At 44.3% G+C, this 20,955-nt stretch overlaps 2 protein-coding genes and 1 non-coding gene across 3 annotated transcripts in view; 2 read left to right on the forward strand and 1 right to left on the reverse strand.

Annotated features, from left to right (window-relative positions):
* The first annotated feature begins 373 nt into the window (after positions 1 to 373).
* LOC133414228 (U5 spliceosomal RNA) lies at positions 374 to 487 on the forward strand. Its single transcript, XR_009769964.1, has one exon. It is a non-coding gene; the product is annotated as a U5 spliceosomal RNA (small nuclear RNA).
* Positions 488 to 3,316: 2,829 nt separating this feature from the next.
* Positions 3,317 to 9,538, forward strand: szrd1 (SUZ RNA binding domain containing 1). The gene is made up of 4 exons (XM_061671486.1): positions 3,317 to 3,440; positions 4,510 to 4,559; positions 7,560 to 7,835; positions 8,044 to 9,538. The coding sequence occupies exons 1-4, from the start codon at positions 3,393 to 3,395 to the stop codon at positions 8,153 to 8,155; spliced, it is 486 nt and encodes a 161-aa protein (XP_061527470.1). The 5' UTR covers positions 3,317 to 3,392; the 3' UTR covers positions 8,156 to 9,538.
* Positions 9,539 to 9,576: 38 nt separating this feature from the next.
* Positions 9,577 to 20,955, reverse strand: part of atp13a2 (ATPase cation transporting 13A2) — a 33,814-nt gene continuing 22,435 nt past the window's right edge. Inside the window, 18 exon segments of the mRNA XM_061671453.1 lie at positions 9,577 to 9,737; positions 9,739 to 9,801; positions 11,114 to 11,286; positions 11,388 to 11,539; positions 11,658 to 11,881; positions 11,966 to 12,062; positions 12,653 to 12,805; positions 13,844 to 13,923; positions 14,002 to 14,094; positions 15,961 to 16,121; positions 16,266 to 16,390; positions 16,484 to 16,595; positions 17,691 to 17,847; positions 18,679 to 18,789; positions 19,085 to 19,291; positions 19,402 to 19,590; positions 19,676 to 19,722; positions 19,953 to 20,063. Coding sequence (XP_061527437.1) covers positions 9,627 to 9,737; positions 9,739 to 9,801; positions 11,114 to 11,286; positions 11,388 to 11,539; positions 11,658 to 11,881; positions 11,966 to 12,062; positions 12,653 to 12,805; positions 13,844 to 13,923; positions 14,002 to 14,094; positions 15,961 to 16,121; positions 16,266 to 16,390; positions 16,484 to 16,595; positions 17,691 to 17,847; positions 18,679 to 18,789; positions 19,085 to 19,291; positions 19,402 to 19,590; positions 19,676 to 19,722; positions 19,953 to 20,063 — 2,366 coding nt within the window. The 3' untranslated portion in view covers positions 9,577 to 9,626.

Genomic DNA, 20,955 nt, shown 5'->3' on the forward strand with positions numbered 1-20,955 from the left:
TTGATGAGTACGTCGACCTTTCCAACATGGCCGCCTGATTGGAACGTCGGTTAAGCGAGCTGTTACACAGCGCTGGCGCTCTACGTAGGCGATCGCTACTGACGCATGATTGGCTCCTGGCGAATGCTTAATACCCACAATTCTTTGCGTCAAAGCGCTTGACAAACTAGATAAAGAACGAGAAACCTGAGCATCTATACACGATTAAATTGTGGTTTTGCGTTGAAATATGATACAATTGGAGTATATTAATTGTAGTTGAAAGGCTATCATCTGTATTAAAGAGACATAGTGGCACTTTTGAGTTGAACACCGTTTGTCAAATGTGTATGGCGGCCAATGACCTAGTCCGCTCCGCTGTGTCTAAAGCAGTTCACTCTTGTTTCTCTTCAGATCGTATAAATCTTTCGCCTTTTACTAAAGATTTCCGTGGGGAGGAACAACAAGAGTCTATCTCAATTTTTTGATGCTCTGCGAAAGCGGAGCTTTCTATCCTTGTACAAAGGCAATTGCATTAACAGTTCATCTCGCTGTATTGTTATCAGGGTGGGAATTATGCTGCGGGGGAAAAAAAATACCACTGCTGGAAGGTAGGGTAGCGCGATCCTGAGAATTTTGGTATCGATCTGGTATCAAGTACAGAGCGAGGTTCCCGATACCTAAACTTTTGACTTGAACTGTCATGATCATTGAATAACTTTTGAGATTTTGCCTTGAGTTAGTTGATTATGATTGTTGTCAAACACAGCACAAAGATTTTAGGTGCTGATGACGAGTGAAGCATCGGAACACTTTTCAGCCATTGGTTCGAGTAATGGTTCATAGCACACGAAACCACCTGCTGGCCATGTGCATAATCACAGGCAAGCTGGATCTTTACGCATCCATTTCGGCTCTTGTACGTACTACAAAACCAAGTACTTTCCCAACATAAAGTGTAAAATGTATAATTTATTTTAACATATTCTGTGTGCTTAAAATGTTCATCAACTGGTATGGCAGGTTGTCTAATGTTTTTCTGTCACTGGGAAAATGGCGTGTGCTGAAACTCAGCGACCACCGCACCCCGGGTTGAGAGTCAAGTGCACCAACCGGTGGGCTATTCGCGATCTACTGGCCAAACTGCTGTCAACGCTCTATTAGCCTATACAAACTACGCAGTCTTTATGCAAACTGAGCTGACCGCAACTCCATTAAAAAAAAACACATTTTGAATGGAGCCTGCATGAGGGGCTGCGATTGCTGTCAAACCTCGCGGCAAACTCTGAAAGCGCTTCCCGAATCGGTCACGTGGCGCAGCGAGACCTCGGACGTCATCACTTCCCGGTCCGCCCCTAAATGAAGCAAGCTTCGATACGCGCGTTGCGCAAACGCCCCCTCCGTGACTCGACACGCCCCTCGAAGACTGCACATTCGTAACATCTCTCATTTTAGGCGATAAAATTGCTTTTTTTGATGAACTACAATACAAAAAAAATTAACGGTATAAAAATAAATATTCTCAAACCGCAATTGTTTCAGAAAAAAAGTCACAAAAAAAAAAAAAAAAACCAAAAAAGTAGCAATGTAACAAAAATCTAAATATCACAACAAAAACTACCTTCCATTGCACGATTTTGTGAGAAATAAAGTCCGTAGTGTAAATAAAGCGTCAAGTACAATTGGCTCTCATTCTTAACCTTTGGCTCTCTGCTCACAAAGGTTTCTGCTCAGGAACAGGAACATGTTTACATTCTTCTTCTCTGAATTACTAACTGTGCCGCCTTGGAGAAAATCCTTTCTGCAGGTAGATGTTGCCATTAGTCCCAGCTGTTTCTTTGCAATCTTGCTCGCAGTGGACATTCGAGCACATTGCTGGACGACAGAAGAGAAACTGCAGTATCGATCCGATATCGATACTCGCCTTGGTATCGATTGGATTGATATTTAGATCCATCAAATTACAGATAATCCACACCTTTTTTTTAACTCAAAATACCATTGTTGTGGCTTTAAGAAGCACTTTTAAAAAAAGAAGAAACAAATCTTGTCAGTCACAATGTTTTTCTCCAGAAGGTACAGGAAAATAATATAGAATCGCTCACTTGTGAGGGAAAAAAAACATGGAATCAACTTGGAATTCCCAGTTCTAAAACAAACACCGACATCGGGTTGAAGCTGCTGATTAGTCGGCATTTAAATAAGAGTGCTGACACCTCGGAGAGCCGTTGCACCGAGTGGACCGACATGAATCGTCGAATTGAAACAAAGGGGAGAATTATTAGACTTCTTTAGGAAGGTTTTTTTTATTAAAAAAAAAAAAAAAAAGCATCACAGAATGTTGCAAAAGCTGTTTGTTCCCAGTCCCAGTCGAAAATCTGGACCAAGTAAAAACCAAAATGGGAAGGTCATCAAACGGAAAGAAAGATAAAGGAAGACCTCAAAGTGTCAAGATGAAAGCGAAACAGAAAGCAATATGTCTTGAAAACAGAAAATGCACAACAAAACTAATGAGGTACAAATGAGCGGAAACTGGAGTCAACGTCTGTGACCGAATGGGATTTACATACAGAAAAGCCAAGCAAACGGCACTATTAAGACATATCAAAATAAAAACAAGGCTACAGTGCAGACCCTTCTCCTACAGTAGGCTATAAAAAAAAAAAAATGGCGACATTGCGTTGGGGCAAGGTGATGACGCTGGAACTTTTGCTTGGCGTCTTCCCATTGAGCTTTATTACATTTCTTTCCTCGGAAAGGCACGTCAATGTCACTTTTCTCAATGTTCACACAGCCCGCACGCCCTCTCAAATAAAAACAACCTTGCAACCCCGTGACTGTAATTATGAGTAATACAAAGATGAAATTGAACGTTTACTGCTTGCCAACCAATCGCAGGGAAGACAGTGTATAAACAAGCAACCGTTCGCACTCACCTCCGTACCTACGGACAATTTAGAGTCTTCAATTGACCTCGCGTGCATGTTTGTGGGACGTGAGAGGAAAGATTTGAAACCAGGTCCTCAGAACTGTGAGGCACATGTGCTACCCGGTCGCCTAACACATGACTTGACAAGTCAAATATCATTAAAAAGTGTACTATTGATAGTTAATGTGGACATCAACCCTGTGGACATTATGGGATGGTATATTACCTGTCTTTCAAAACTCTCCTGTGCTTGCTGTGTTCTCTACTGCGATGGGGTCAAATCAGAGGTCAAACGTTGTAATGTCACGACGACAAGGGCACGGTACTTCTCCCAAAGAAACCTCTGCGGCGCCGTCGTAACCCGAGGACCCGCGTACGAACAGCGGGGGAAGCCGCTCGAGTGACGTGACTGTGGGCGAAGAGAGGCGGACCCGGCGGTGCAGCGGCCGCCGAGCAGCGCGTCTACCCTCCAGCAACATGAAACATGGATGAGGAGGTGGCGGAAAGTTGGGAGGAAGCGGCTGACAACGGGGTAAAGCGACACCAGCCCGCCCTCACGGCGATTTGTGCGCCGGCGACTTGAATTCGGCGTCGTTGCGAAACCGACTTGGAAAGCTTTTCTTCTGTTTTCGGGGTCCCGAGTTCCGCGGGCCAACAATGTGGCTCGTGCTAGCGTTAGCATCGGCAAAGTCAGCGAGCTCGCGCCGAGCGGCTGGCGAGTTAGCTCGGCTCCTTTATACCAAACCAGCTCGACTAACTCGCGAGCTATTTTCTAACAACTAGTGTGTAACTTCTCCGGAAGCGGCCCGTGTATCGTGCGAGCCCACTCCGGTGACATAAAGTTTCCGTTTTGGCTAATGCTAATGCTGCTACGGCTGGCACGGAAAACGGAATTGGGACGCCGGCTCACCTTTTGGCGAAATCCCCTCTCACAACGACTCCTTTAAAATAGACTTTCGTATATATATAGTTGTACATTTTGTCAGACGCTCACACAGCGGAGGTTTTATAATGCTCATTAACACGACACCGACCCCCCGCACACGTCGTCGGCCGTTTAGCTCCGTTTTATTCAGCGTGGTTCCAGTTTTTTAGCCAAGCTGTTGGCTACTTGTCTGGTCGAAGTTTCGTTTAAGACAGCTAACTAGCTTAACGGTTGGGGGGCAACGTCCCCCTGGCAAGCTGTTTGAGAAGTGGCCAAGTTCGCCATTGAACGACGGTCCCTGGCGATGACGTCAGCAACGCGGCCCGACAAGGCGCCGCTAGCCGGATGTGGCTAGCCCTCCACGCTCTGCTGCATATTATTCCCCACGTATCCCAATTGTTGTCGAATTTAAACTTGACTTTCTGCCTAATGGCGGCATATTTTGGTGAATGTTAGCGACCTTAGTGCTTGCATGTCGTGACTTGACAGCTGCCCCCCTGTAACCAATGTATAAATAGCTTGTAACTCAAGCCTGCTTTCCTCCCACTGCGAGACTTGCACAAATACCTTCCACACACTTTTATTTTCCCCACTGCCATCATCAAAATCCTCTGTGGACGAATTTGTTGAATTTGAAAAATAAATTTGAATTCATGTTTGCGTTTGCCTTCCGCAGGAAATGGAAAAGCGCTTAGAGGAGAAGCTACGAATCAGCCAGAGAGAAAAGTAAGACGATGGAACTGAATTTGTTAAAGTGATACAAATCTAATGTACTCACGTTTCTTTAATTCTATCTGGGGATAAATATAAAAGCTAAAATTGTTCTTTTCAGAAAAACCATCCATCCATCCATCCATTTTCTGTACCGCTTATCCTCACAAGGGTCGCCGAGGGCGTGCTGGAGCCCATCCCAGCTATCTAGGGGGCGAGAGCAAGGGTACGCCCTGAACTGGTCGCCGGCCAATCACAGGGCACATATAAACAAACAACCATTCGCACTCACATTCACACCTACGGGCAATTTAGATTTATGATTCGAATCGTTTTTCTCCTCGCTTGGTTAAAGTGATTCTCAAAGTACGTGAGCTCCCTCGAGTGGTACGCGAAAGAGTCACTGAACATGGTGGACAGTGGATATAGCGGGGCTAGGAACGGGGCCAGAAAATCCGTTGCAACTGACGTCTGTTAGAATTGCATTGAAAAAAAAAAAGGTTTTTTTTTCAACACACAAAATTCTTGAATAAACCGCCAATAAGCGTTTTAGGGATTTTTCCCCCTCTTTTCTCCCTTGCGTGATATGCTTTATTTCTTTCGATACCATCCGTCCACCCATTTTCTACCGCTTATCCGAGGTCGGGTCGCGGGCAAGTCTCTCCGGCGTGTCCTGGGTCGTCCCCGGGGTCTTCTCTCGGTGGGACGTGCCCGGAACACCTCACCAGGGAGTGGCGTCCGGGAGGCATCCGAATCAGATGCGAACTGCGACCTAGGGTGTCCTGGTGCCAATTGCACATGTGGACACCCTTATGCTTGAACATGGTGGTCGTTATGGACAATCCGTGATGAGCACAGAAGTCCAACAACAGAACACCGCTCGGGTTCTGATCAGGGGGGGCCGTTTCTCCCAATCACCTTCCAGGTCTCACTGTACATTGCCCACGTGAGCATTGAAGTCCCCCAGCAGAACGATGGAGTCCCCAACGGGACCTCTCTCCGGCACCCCCTCCAAGGACTCCAAAAAGGGTGGGTACTCTGAAGTGCTGTTTGGCGCACAGGCACAAACAAAGTCAGGACCCGTCCCCCCACCCGAAGGCGGAGGTAGGCTACCCTCTCGTCCACCGGGGTGAACCCCGACGTACGGGCGCCGAGCCGAGGGGCAATATACCCGCACCTGCTCGGCGCCTCTCACCGTGGGCGACTCCAGAGTGGAAGAGAGTCCAACCCCTCTCGAGAGGACTGGTACCACAGCCCGAGCCGCGCGTGGAGGCGAGTCCGGCTATATCTAGTCGGAACTTCTCCACCTCACACACCAGCTCGGGCTCCTTCCCTGCCAGACAGGTGACATTCCACGTCCCTAGAGGCAGCTTGGGGGATCGGATCGCCGAGGTCCCCGCCTTCGGCCACCGCCCGGCTCGCACTGCACCCGACCCCTATGGCCCCTCCCGCAGGTGGTGAGCTCACGGGAAGGGGGACCCACGTTAGCCTTTCGGGCTGTGCCCGGCCACCGGAGGCTCGCCTTCGAGCCCCACCTCCAGGCCTGGCTCCGGAGGGGGACCCCGGTGACCCGCGTCCGGGCAAGGGAAACCCGAGTCCATTTTTTGTCGTCGTCATAAGGGGTCTTTGAGCCGTGCTTTGTCTGGTCCCTCACCTAGGACCTGTTTGCCATGGGTGACCCTGCCAGAGGCGTAAAGCCCCAGACAACTTAGCTCCTAGGATCATTGGGACGCACAAACCCCTCCGCCACGAAAAGGTGACGGCTCAAGGAGAAGCTTTATTTTTTTCCGCCTCGAGCATCAACTTACATTAACTTTCACAGAAGGAATAGAAATTGATGTTCTTCCAGATCATGTGACGATAAGGGCTTCTTGCAAAAATACAATCCTTGATAAATGAATATTTTAAATGTTTAACAATTTAAAATTGCATGACAGGCAAGGCAACCTCGGCAAAATGTTTGCGCCTTGGAAGCACATACGTCAGGTGAAAAGTTTACTCCATGTCGATAAATAAATGCTTTTGCAACGTATAAATGAGCACCGTGTCTTTAGAAATGGTCAGCACGACTGGCTCTGTGTTTACTTTTCATCATCCATTGTAATACGGCAAACAATGTAAACATTATTCCACGCATGTTTTCCTGATTCTTAGCAGGAATTATAGTTGCTTTTTTTGGATCATCACTCACTGGAGAGGTCTGAAAAGTTGCTAAATATAGTGACAGAGACCAAGTTGGCAACACCCACGGCGTATGTAAACTAGCTACGAGTTAGTACAAGCAGTGCACGTCAGCATTTTAGCTGTTAAAAAAAATAAAAAATCCTCCTGACAAATAAACTTGAATTAATCGATAAAATGGATGAATGACCCACTCATAATTAGGAACTGCAGCAGTTTCAGTTTGGGAACATTCACATTTTGTGAGTTTGACAATACTTGAAATCTCAAGTTGGCCAAGCAGTCTCTCATCTTTTCCCAATTTAACGCGTTTTGTAAATGGATTGCAGAGTGCTTTTGTTGTAGGTTACAATCCCGAACAACCCCAGACTATGCTCCCTGTGACAAATTATAAAAACTGAAAAGTTATTCGGCCTTTACCAAACAGAATTTGAGTTTTTTAGAACAGAGATTCATCTCTTTCAATACAAAAAAAAAACCCACTGAAATAATTTTTAGCATGTACTGTATGTCATTTGTAAAATTGTAAAATCATTTTTTAAAACCTTTAAATTGTGTTATCGCATAGGCCAGATATTCCCTTGTACATGATTAAAGGCCATGCCTGTTTTTATGTGCTGCTCAAGAAAAAGAATCACATGCCACTTGATTGTTCAAAAAAAAAAAGGGCATTGTATATAACAGTTTCGTACTGTATTTTTTGATTTAAAAAATAAATAAATAATAATAATCTGCTGTAACACCTGAATTTCCCCAGTGGAGATCATTAAAGGATTATCGTAACGTGCCTTGTCAAGACCATGTGTCTCATCAGTTTTAATTTGCCGTTCGCAGAGACTCGAGTAACCACCATTGTTCTTCTCGCTCGCCACTGAAGACGACCATGGTCATCCAGGACGACTCTCTACCGGCAGCGCCGCCGCCTCAGATTCGCATCCTGAAGCGGCCCGCCAACAACGGGTTGTTGGGGTCCCCCCTGAACCAGAACAGGCCCACGCCACAGGTCAAGTCCCTGGCGCAGCGCGAGGCAGAGTACGCCGAAGCCCGGAAGAGAATTTTGGGGAGCGCCTGTCCGGAGGAGACGGCCCAGGATAAGAACGGTGCAGACAGGTAAATGTCCATTAGACACAAGAGTCTATAAAGGCTTATTGTGACATCTTTGTAGACGTTTGTACATGTCTAATTAAGATTTGGAGCAGAAAAGGTTGGTCACCGTTTTGTGAACTTCTAGTGCTATTTGTGATCTCTGTTCCCAACACACCAATATGTTGAACCGTGCATGTAAACATTTGCTCCTGTTGTGTGTTTCCTCCTCCAGGACCGGTCGCATCAATTCTACGTTGCCTTCAGAGGACACCAGATCAAACAATCACGCAGTCCGACAGCCAACCAGCCCGGACGGCACCCAAGGGTTCCGACAGCACAGATAAATTGGACCTAAAAACTCTAGAGGGAGCTCGTTTCCAGGGGAGAGAGCAGACAAACAACACTACATCGCTCCAAACTTTCTTCCTACTGGAGTAGGACGTCTCCTTCTCTACAGGAAGAAGTAACTTCCCCGAAGCCCTCCCCGCTTCCCGTCTTGACACTGTGACTGTGAACACCTGGACTCACTGTGATGATCCCTTTAAAGGAACGCCCTCACTCCTCCGCCTCTCCAAGCAAAGACTAGCAAAGAGGGGGCGAAGTGAGGGCCATCCCCCAGCAATAATAGTCAAGACGTCACTTTATAGTTGTGCTTTTTTACCTTTCACGTTGGCTTATCAACTTTTTACCTTTTTGCCCCCCCCACCCCCCCATTTCTGGATTATTACAAAGGAGTCTCTGCTTGGTCATTTTCACATAAACCCAATGCTTAGAGGACTTGCAGCACAGCCCTTGTAATACATAAATTGTGAAATTTAGCCGTTTTTTTGGGGGGGGGGGGTTGCAAAATGGACCATCTCCTGGTGTTGCAATGTAGCTTTATCAGCGCGCCCCTTACGACCACGTTGCCATGTATTTTGAACCATTTTTGTCTCTGCTTCGTTTCTCGTTGCCAGCCTTGCTCCTCGGACTATTGCGCGCCCCCCCCCCCCCCAAAAGTACATGCCTCGAGTAAAACAAGGACTTGACATTCACTTTTTTCGTAGCTTTTCTTTTTAAATATACATGATAGAAGCAACAGCTGCAGTATTTTAACCCAAGAACAAATATGGAAATCAGGTTAGCCCGACTTACTTTGTACATATAGCAAGTTTTATTTGCTTTTAGCGAGCTAGGCTATGCCTTCTCCAGTACAACACGCAGGAAGTCGCCTCTCTCAAACACATCCAGGATGAATTCATTAAAAGGATTGTATGTCTCTCTTTTTAGCACAAACTTATGCCAGCCAACATGGTGGATGTTTGAAATGTTTACGTGACTCCTTGTGTAAAAGGTCACTGCTGGAATTGTAACTGACACGGCTGTGAATGAGGAGGATGTATTCAAACATGATCCAGAGAGGCAAGCAAGTCACCAGTTAGCTGAGGAGTGATCTTTCATGATGTTGAACAGCCCTCAACACACACTTTCTCCATGTTTCAGTTTTTGTTCATGGTCTTTGAGAAAGCCATAATTTGTGGTACAAGCCATTGACAGGTCTAATGCCACCTGTATCGCTACTTTATTTCCTGGGGGTGCAAGGCAAGCGACTGGGAGAATGGGAGCGGAATGCCTAGCAAAAGTGCAGCAGATGACTCTGCCAAAGGAAACTGCCTGTAAATAAACAGATTTAATAAACTGATTTGCAAAAAAATAAAGTGCTTCAGTAACATTGACAGAAAAATTAATACAGGCCTCCTTGATCTCATAAAAACAAACTCTTTATTAAAGTATTCATATATGTTTACAGTGTTTGAATGTCAGGGGAGCGAGACGCTAGCTTACGCTGATGTCCGTGTGCTCTGAGGAGTAAAGTGTTTGGTTCAGGGGCGGCCACGATGGGACACAGGGGTCACGCAGGAGTGAGTTGAGGTGTTTGAACTTTTTTCCTTGATGCGTGCTTTGGGCAGAGGCAGCGAAGATAATTCAGGACACCCACATCTATCAGCATCTGCCAACCATGAAAGAAAAACAATTATTCATTCAATTTGTCAGCCACTTTCAAATATGACCGGAAATCAGCCAAAGAGACACTTCAATAGAAGCTAACAGTAAACAGCGACGCCCTGCATATTTGTGGTTTGCTAGTCACAAAGTCACTTATTTGTTTTCTCCACTGTGAAACCCGAATCTTAGCAAATTGCTGAAACTCAGCCGTTCCCATTTTTTGCACTTTTAAATGCCACCAAAGCTTGGCTAATAGGACCGCAATTGTTCCCAAGGAAGTATGTTAAAGTGCGACATTTCAGAGCAGCTCGAAGTTTAGCCAGTGTTGTTAACAGAGTGGTTTTGCTCTGCTGAATGGCTGTTACAAAGCTGAAGCTAACAAATAACTGATGCATCGTTAATGCTTGAAAAATCACTATTTTTACAGGTTGCAAATGCAACATGCATGCGCATTCTCTCAAAATCAAATAATTAGTAAGCCATTTATTTTTGAGGGTAAGGTTTTAAGACTAGTTATAATAAAGTGTTTTGAGATTGTAGTTAGTGGTATATTTAGTTTAAACTAGGGTTGTCATGATCCGATCAGGTCATTTTCATCTTATTGGTATCAGATAAGGGATATATAGGATTCTGATATATATATATTTTTTAAAAAGGTCACAACTATAGTTGTGTAATATAACGATATATATTGTAGTGCAACAAAAACATACACGATCTAACCCTCTAGCATTTAGATAATTATTTTGATGTGTGGGGTGTTGGGTTAGCTTTGCGGCTACACTAAAGTAGCCACCACGACCATAGAGCTATGCATTTTAAATCAGCTAATACCGTCAGATAAAAGCTGGTTCAACAAAGGGACAAAATCCCAACAAGCAATGTTGTGTATGTAAGTGAAGCAGTGCAATGATTGCTACATCGGAGAGACCATGCAACCATCACACAAACACATGGCGCAACAGAGGAGAGCAGTTCATTTTCAGCCCAAAAAAGAAAGGACATTACTCTGAGGACAATGACGTCCAAATTCTGGATCGGGAGGACCGGCTGGTTTGAAAGAGATGTGTGAGAAGCCATGTATGTTAAACTTGAAATGCCGTCTCTAAACAGAGGAGGTGGTTTGAGGTATCACCTATCGTCATCAACAGCTTTCCCCCAAAAGATCGATTTGTATGCAAGATGGTCATTTCACTAACCATCCTGGGCAACAACGACACACTATTGTTGACCGGCCTCAGGGAACAAAAAAAAAAGCCAAGTTTCTAAAAGAAAACGAAGAATAACGATGCTTCCACATTCCTGTTGACACTCACCTCCACCACAAAACAAATGAGGAAATTGAGAGCAGCCAGAGCGACAAGCAGCATCTTGAAATCAAAGTCTGAGAAGTCATAGAGCTGCAGTATCTCCAAGAAGAAAGGTCCAGGATACAACACCAGACAAATCATCACGGCAAACAGGACGAGGAGTAAACACAGGAAAATCACTGCATGGACGACAACGGACACAATCTTTCAAAAACTCCTCGAGGTAATAATGGATTTTAAAGCAAGAAACAATAATAGACAAGGCGTCACCATCGCTTACCGTTGTGGTACAGAGGTTTCTTGTGAGGGTGAGCTTTCGTGACCACCACGGCCATGAAGATGTACTGGAAACCAGACAAAGAAAACACACTGGTGCTCTCCATGTTGGGCAGGTTTTCAGTCCCAAACACCGTGGAATTGAGGGGAATATACCTGAGGCAAAAGCACATGACTTTGAACGGCTGTTGAAATACGTATTATCGGAGTCAATTCATTGTTAAAGGTCCCATGCCATCATTTTGTTTTAAACAATCTTTGTCTTTGCACTGACCAGTCCTGTGAGGTGGTGATGAAGAGCGCAGCCAGCTGACCCGAGATCAGCATGGAGATGTGGATGAAGAGGCTGCCCAAGACAGGCAGGGCCAGCAGATTGGCCGGCGGCCGGTAGGGGCTCAGTACATCACCGGGGCCGCCCTTTCCCATCACGATCGCCAGCAGGGTCACCATTATGACGTCAATGAACAGGAACTGCAGGTCAGCCAGATTGGTGCTTACCTGGTCAGGTTTTCAGCGAGTCAAGATTACACGGGACTATCCTCTGTGGGTTATTCACTTTTCAGTGTTAAATGACGGACTCACTGTGTAGAGGATGAGCACAGAGCAGAATTGGATCATGCTGTACACGGCCATGTATCTGAAGAGGCTGAACGCGGTGACCAGAGAACATCGACCTTCTCTGCAGAGACAAGAACAAGTCAGAAAAGTCCCTATTAAATACAATTCAAATTTACAACATTAAAACATAAAATACAATTCAACACAGAATAAAGCTTGTGCAGCTAGGCAAAATGTTATTGGAACCTTTTTTATTTATTTTTTTAAATCCAGTACACCACTTTACTTTTCCCGTATAGTACTTTTTTTTTTTTTTTTTTTTTTACTTCAAGTACAATAGATTTTTCAAGTACCGTACAGTATGTAACTTAAGTACAGTAAATGTACTTTTTAGGACTGAAACCTCTGCCTCATTTTTTGTGACTATTTTAATGTTGTGCATTATGGTGGTCCTTGAAGAGCTAAATCTTTTTTGGGAGGTGGCGCTTGGGGTAAATTGTTTGAGAACCACTGATTTAGAGCCTTCATGAAACCTAAAATGGATGTTTCTGAATCGTGCGCGGCAGCCTGAGTACCCACAGAAAACCCACACAAGCACACACAGAGACGGTCCGATGGCGATGGGAATCGGAAACCCGATCTTCTGATGTGCCAACTACGACTCCGCCGCGCTAACACACCTGGTTAAATTCCAATGCCAAGATCGCTCACCTAATCAGCAGTGACACACAGCTGATGTTTTCAGTCTTGGAGGTGAAAGGCGAAGCGATGGAGGCTTCCGCCTCCGACAAAGAGACTCCGACGTCAGCGGCTCTCAAAGCGCCACAGTCGTTGGCGCCATCGCCACACATGCCCACGCTGTAGCTGCGGCAAAGAAAGAGAACAGCGATTTTCAGTGTGCTCGTGGTACGCAGGCTCCCTCTAGTGGTGGGTGAAATGAAATACAATCAAACATTAGAATGAATGAAAATATTGTACCAATCAATGGCAAGAAAATGAAGGGAGATGCGTTTATTTGCAAGTGCTTGTGTGTAGCGTTCAAAGGCGTTTGACAGTAGCAGGCTGTGACGGTGATTAAACGAAACCGTGAAGAGCGCCACCAAACTACTGTCACGGCAGCATCCTCAGAAGAAAAAAAAGCGCAGCTCAAGCAAGCGATTTGAGGACGAGACTCGAGTAGAGCGCGTGCGCCAACAGTGGCAAGTTGAGGCTGGCCCCCACAACCAGTAATAAACCAGCGAGTAAATACGACCAACTCCATCAAATGTAGTTTTACTTGGAGCAGGAGAGCTCAGGCCGCAGTGTGTAAAATGTGGCGGAGCTCTGGAATGCAGAAAACCAAATCGCACAGCAATTACAAAACAATTTTAAAAAAGCAGTCAAAGTCCACAATTTGCATTAGTAAGAATAAAGGGAAAAAACTAAACCAAAAAAATTGTTGAATTCCTTGTGGACCAAAAATATATTTCCAACAAACCATGACAAGTGGCTGAAAACACTGCAGCAGAATGAGGCAAGATGTCCTTCATTTGATCGCATGAGTACACGCACACACGGCAGTTTTTAGCGCTACCTCCTGGTGCAACATGAAATCTAATCATTTCACACAACATAACTCAAAGGACAATAGGCTAAACACAATTAAGATCATAGAGCATAACGTGCAAATGTTAGAGTGTAGTTGGAGTTTCTTCCTTCCATGATGCATTGCAGCTGTATCTCGTGGCGGAACGCTAAAAACACGCTAGAACCGACTGACATCCATCCATTTACCGTGCTGCATATCCTCGCTAGGGTTCTGGTGCGCTGGAGCCAATCCCAGCTGAGTTTGGGCAAGATGCGTGTACTGTGAATTGGCTGCCAGCCAATCGCTGTATCGTTCTTTCCCGTGTGTGCACTCACTTCAGTTTCTGTAGCTCTTTCACCAGTTGTGTTTTTTGGTCAGGAGCCATACGTGCGAAGACCGTCGTTCGCATCAAAACCTGTGCAACGGCATCGTGACAACATGAACCACTTCATAGTTTTATGGCTTTGAAAAGCAGAGAACACACTTGCGTTACCTTTGGCAGATGCTCAGGGAAGTGGTCGCAGAGGGCGGCAAATGAACTGCCATTAATAGCCAAGTGATACTCAAATTCTGCCTGGTAGAGACCCTGAGAGGAGGAAAACGTACTGCATTTAACTACTACAACTTTTAAGTATGAATGCTTAATTATGAATAATCTTGAGCTATTTCACTGATGGAACGCCACGTTCCTGTCAGTCCACACGTACAATTCAGAACTGGCAAGATTTCCAACCCTAAGGCCCAGGAAGCAAAAAAAAAAAAAAAAAGCACATAAAACGACTGCAAAAGAAAAGACTGTTGGGCTGCATGGTGACCGACTGACTGCACAGTTCTGAGGACCGCGGTTCAAATCCCGGCCGCGCCTGTGTGGAGTTTGCATGTTCTCCCCCATGCTTTGTGTGGGTTTTCTCCGGGTACTCCGGTTTCCTCCCACATGCTAAAAACATGTATGGTAGGTTAATTGAAGACTCTAAATTGCCCGTAGGTGCGAATGGTTGTTTGTTTCTATGTGCCCTGCGATGGGCTGGCGACCGGTTCAGGGTGTACCCCGCCTCTTGCCCGAAGACAGCTGGGACAGGCTCCGGCACGCCCGCGACCCTAATGAGGATAATAGGTACAGAAAATGGATGGATAAAATTGTTGTAATCACAAAACAACTGGGATTTGTGTGTGTTATGTTGTGTTTGCAGCCTTTTTTGCAAAGCAACTACAAGAGAAATGCTGCCGAAGGTTACGCTAAACGAGGGAGGTCCAAGTCGTCAGCGTATTCCACGTGTGTGGACGGCGAGAAAACCAAAAGCCCGAGGATGCCGGCACGTCGTGCTGCATAAGGTTGAACGGCGTACAATGACAACGCGAGAACTGGGATTTTTGTTGCTTTTGAATCAAATGTTGCATATTGCTAGCATACGCTTTGGCAGGACAGTAACCCTCATGAAAGTCGGTTGAGAAATGTGTAAGTTACAACTTCTGTCAATGCATTGCCTTCTAAGGGAACGACAACCTCCCCAACATGGCCGCCACGTAGGCATGTCGGTTTGTCAGGCTGCTACAGGGCGCTGGCGTATCTATGAAATTACAATATCAGTCTTTCGAACTGGTCTAAGTGCTAGAAGACTGCATCTTTTTGCACAATTGTCAAAAAAATAAAACATAAAAATGTTATTGCCCTTTATTGCTCAGTGACTGTTTTTTGGTCAATGTCTTTATGTCTCCAAAGTGTTCTCTGTCAATTGAGCATTTATAAATTGCAGCATTTTTTCTTTTGTCATTCCTTCATCTGCAGCGTATTTGCCCGTCGGCCATCGTATAAAACAAAAAGAAACACTTTTCAAATGAAATGTTCTCGCAACAGACAGATTAATCCTTTCCGCAACACGCTACATAAACGAAAAGTGGAGCAGGAAAAGGTCGACTCTGACTCTGTCACGCACATTTCTGCCACGTTTGATCAAGTAAATATGCTCACATCTGAGTGACGTGAAATTTATCGCGATCATATAATCTCCCAGCCCTAATCTCAATGCTACTGGAAATTGTGAATTCAGGGTGCACTCACACTGGGGCAAACACAAATGTTCTGCACTTATGTTTCAGTAAGCGTATTTGTGGGCTTTCGACTTTTGCACGTGCTGTATACAGAAGGGCGCCCCAGCATCTGCTGGCGCTGTGCGAGATGACTTGTGTGCACATTAATCCCAATTTTAGGTATTGTGCATGGAAACAGAACACACTGAGACACACGCATTGTAACTAATTACGGAAACATGTAGGAAAATGGAGTCGCGCTTGATAATCACACTTCAAATTATGCAGACAGAATTAAAAAAAAAACAAAACAAAACAAAAAAAAAAAAACCTGAGATAATTGTGCACCAGTTATCTCATTTACACGTAAATACTGTAATTTCAAACACCAAGTGCTCTTGAGCAATGTTTGAGTGGGGCTGACCTGGGCTGTGATTATTATGCCTTCGCCATCTTCTGGGGTGAACCTCAGGGTGGGTGCGGTTTGAGCCGTGCGGGCGGTGGCTTCAACGAAGATGACCCCCTCATCAGACCCCACCATCCCGCAGCTTTGAGCAACATTAACTGCTGTTAGAATGTTGTCCCCTGTGAGGGAAGGGGGGGGAGGAGAGAAGAAAAAAAAGAAAAAAAATAACTCATTCGGAATTGTTTTACCGTCATGAATAATATAGAAAGGCCAATGCTGACGAGCCAGTATGTTCATGGGGAAGGACCACATGCGTCTCCCACCTGTGACCATGACAGTTCGGAGCTTTGCCAGCCTCAACGTGTTGATGACCTTGGCACTCTCTCGCTTCACCAGGTTCTTCAGCATCAGCAAGCCTAAGAACTGCATGTCTTTCTCCACCTCCCCACTGCGGGTAAATATACACGCGCACAATTTGTTGTACGCATTCCAGTAAATGCGTTTAACAGAATTACGTGACTGACTGAGACAGGAATCTCACCGTTCGGTTGCGCTCAAATCACTACTTGTGTCCATTGGTTTATAACCAAGAGCAAGAACTCGAAGACCTTGACTGGAAAAGCTGCGCAGTTTCTTTGAGAACTGTGGCGGCACTGTAATCAAAATGCATCTAATTCGGTACTGACATAATCTAATATGGAAACATGCCAGACAACACTTTTAAATACACGATATGGACTTAAATGTAGAGTTGGCATTTGAAAAAAATTCATCATATGTTAAAACGGTAAGTATGACCCGTTCGTAGAATACTATTCAAATAATCTGAAAATTCATCCCTCTCTGGTGCAATCTTATGCCTCTAATTAAATTTGAATAATTAAGGGGGTTGGGGGGGCTGGATAGGAGAGTTGATCTGAGATAAAAGTGTTTTGAGTTACTTGTGTGCTGACTGAACGAATTAAACCCCTGTCATAGCACCACTGTATTCTGTTGTAACAATGACAACCGGTGGAGAGACCAAGAGTGCATGCAAGCAGTGGGGAGTCACCTCCAACCCAAATGCGCACTTCTCTGACACTTACTTAAAAAAAAAAACCACTTACCCGTGACTCCATATTATTCATTCATTGAGCTAACATTAGCTAAAACACTTATTTGTGACATTCGGCACAGTGGGCGACTGGTTAGAGCGTCTGCCTCACAATTCTCCCCGTGCTTGCGTGGGTTTTCTCCGGGTACTCCGGTTTCCTCCCAAAAACATGCATGGCAGGTTGATTGAAGACTCTAAATTGCCCGTAGGTGTGAAAGTGAGTGCAAATGGTTGTTTGTATACGTGCCCTGCGATTGGCTGGCAACCAGTGCAGGGTGGACCCCGCCTCCTGCCCGAAGATAGCTGGGATAGGCTCCAGCACGCCCGCGACCCTTGTGAGGAGAAGCGGCTCAGAAAATGGATGGATGGACATATTTGTGACTTCATATTGTAATTTATTCAGCTAATGTAGCTAGCTAACATGAGCTAATGTGTAAGTTTACAGCGGTGACTCCACACTGCACATGTAAATATAGCTTCTGCCATCTAGTGGAAAAACATTTCATTGTTCTGCCTGTCACTATATACAGTATATTGCTGGCAGTTTGAACAGATACATTATTTGTAGTTAAAAATAATTTTTAGACCAATTAATAAGTGGCTGGGAATCAGTTTATAATGTATGAAAACTGGCAGCATATCGCCAATGTCTGACCAGTTTCTTGTCGACAGAGACTCGCCACCATCTCTGGAGAGCCTTTCATGAAAGCCAGTGCCGAGCGCCCCCCGCAGGCCACAGTCACCACACTCATCCTCTGCAGGGCCGAAGAGAAGGGGAACCGCTGAACGATCGCCACGGGAGCACTTGCAGACTGAAAGAAAAATGAAGACGCAGGTAAAAGTAAAGAATGAGTGGAAACAAGACATTGACTCTTTTCCATGCTACACAACTAACACCAAATACTCCAACAATGATGGCACTATAAAACAGCCGTTGTCTTTAGCCCTGCCAAGGAGGTTACATTTTCTTTGCAGTTTCGTTGTTTTTGAGAAACATTAAACTGGATTAATTGACAAAACTTTGATTGTGTACGGGCCAAGGGCTATTCAATTGTGATACAGATTGCATTGCATTTGGGGCAAGTAACCCAGCAGACCAGAGTGCAGAGAACAAAGCTGGAGTAGAACCACACATCAAGCCACCAGATAGGACTGATCAACATTTCAGATTCTGCACTCGACCACCCTATGCTCAAAGATTTCACTTGGTTATTATGTGCTTCATTAAGAAATCTACACACTGAATATATATCTTTATCAATCACAAGTCAGTCATAGTTTAAGATTTTTTTATTTTTAAGAAAAGCATTAACAGCCCTTCACTCTTCAACATGTTTGATTTTGATTCGTCCCTAAGGTTCACAACATCAAAGCCAACCCTCTAAGAAAGAGCTTGTTTTAATTTCCATCTTTTAATCAGTTCATTGGCATTCCTTTATAAAACTTGTGAAAATTCATTGAGAATCTTATCAATAAGCGTAACAGCATTAGTCTGCTGGCATCAAAATATGAATAGTTTACATAATTGACTGCCCAAATATGACTTATGAAGTTCTCATTATATAATGAGAACTTATTATTATTATTTTATTTTAGAACTTATTATTATTGGTTGATTAGACTGTGATGGCAAGGACACTCACAGTTGCATGAAAGGGAAGCAGCCTTGCAGGATGTCTCATTACAGCTAAAACTCTGTGCCCTCCAAACTCCGCATCCAGCAGCCCACTTTCTTCCCCTGGTTCATGGAGAGTCTGAAAAGGAACATTTATTATTTGTATTTTTAACTTCTTGTCATTGTTTCTTTGCTTTTTCTGTTTTTGTTTGTTGGCTTGTCGTCACTTGAAAGGAGGGCAACCTCAGTGGTCCACAAGTTTCAATAAAGAAGATTGTATTGAATTGTGGTTCGACATAAGTCTAAGAATGTAAATGAAGTTAAGCAGTCAGATTTCCTCTTTGGCACATTTAACTTGGTCAGTTTTCCCATTGTAATTACAAGCATAATATTGACATCATGTGAATGAAATAAGCTTTTTTTTTGGCTCTTACCCAACCAGTGGATTTAAACATTTTGAGCTCCAGGGGGTCCCCAATGGGCTGCCGTTGCAGCAGGGCCAGAGTATGACAGCAGGCCAGGCATGAAAGCATGGGCCCCGGCGGGAGAAGTGTAGGGTCAAAGACCACATCTGAAAAACCGGCGGCTCTCCCCTCCATTACTCCCCACACATCCAGTCCCTCCTCTGTCAGAGTTCCTGTCTGGAGAACACAAAGTGGGAGCGAGAGTCCATTTGGGGTGCTATGTTTATTCATTCAAGTGAACAATACACAGTAATTAATTGCATGCACACTACAATGCCGATCCCCACCTTGTCAAAACAAAATAGCGACACCTTGCCACAAACGTTTATGCGTGGCGGACTAATGCAAAAGATGCCTTGCTTCTTCAGCCTGTGTTGGGCGTAAATGCTGCCAACGGTGATGACGGCGGGCAGGGCTGGAGGCACCACAATGGTGACAATATCCAGAACCCTAATCACCACCTCAAACCAGCTCATCTAGACACATACAGAAAGACTGAGTTGGTTGGGACGTGAAGAATGTCCTGGATTTCTAACCCTGGCAGTTTGATTGCACACTTACTTTATAGTGTGAGAGGACAACAAAGCTGTAAATGGTCCCAATAAAAGCTGTAGTAAGAGGGGAAAAGGAAAACAGGGTTTTAAAGTTTGAAATATACTTCTGAAATGATGCACAATATCAGGTAATCAACCAGGTGTTGGAAAAGCAGTAACAGTTTGGGGAAGGCCCTTAACTTATCTATGTTCAAATATTGAGGTCTTGAGGACACACATTTGGGGGGGGGTGTTGAACAAATTCCCCTACACACACACTCCAAAGTTGCTGTAAAAGCTCTTACCCAAAAAACCCAAGATGACCAGGAACTTTGCAGCATCTCGGTAGAAGCGAAAGTAGGTGGGCTGAGGGTACATAATGGAGCTCACCAAGTTACCTTTGGCAGTAAAAAACCCTACGGATGACACACAACTATGGCATGAACTGGTTTGGCACGCACTTCAGCAAATGGGGATAGGCATTTAACTAAAGCTTCTTAGTCAAAAAGGAAAAATTAACACTCAATTACTATTTAAAAAAATATATTTTTTAATGTGATGGGTGAATCTCTGGATGTTCTGAACTCCTGTTTCAATGGCAGTGTTGAATTGAGCAGAATAATTCTGTTTGTAGGAGACGTCATAGCAGAGGTCAGAAAGAATGTTCATCTTTCCATACAACACGTTCTCTAGGTTGCAAACCAATTACCGTAATTTCTCGTGTATAATGTGCACCCATGTATAATACGCACCCCCAGAGTTGACCTCAAAATTCTGGAAAACCCTTCTACCCTCGTATAATGCAGTTATACAATGCATGATTACCTACCCATATCATCAAAACATGATTACCACCTATATTTTTAGTTTTTTTTCAAATAATTATTTTCAAGTTAAGCACTTTATTTGAACGCGTAATCCTTTTATTTACTTGCTCTTATTTTGAAATCAACAGCCCTACTTTTATTTAGTAAATGAGAAAAAACGCAGTTGTTCATATGTTTGATTACCCAGTCAGAAATTGTAAGATGGGAACAATTATTTAACGAAAACATGAAGGACCAGGCGAAACATTTAATTTTATTTTAATGGGATTCAAATTAAACGGGCAAGCATTTCAGGAAAGCATTATCATTAAACAAAAAAAATTAATGATGGTTGTTTAGTCAGTCATATTAATAAAAAAATAAATATTTCACAAATTCTGCCTGGGTATGTCAACTTATGAGCACAACTGTACATATATCTAGTCATACATACCCCTGTCATATTGGAATGAAAGTGGAGGCTACACTTTTTTTTTTTTTT

Source organism: Phycodurus eques, chromosome 1 (genome assembly GCF_024500275.1).
Source record: "Phycodurus eques isolate BA_2022a chromosome 1, UOR_Pequ_1.1, whole genome shotgun sequence".
NCBI classification, from domain to species: domain Eukaryota; kingdom Metazoa; phylum Chordata; class Actinopteri; order Syngnathiformes; family Syngnathidae; genus Phycodurus; species Phycodurus eques.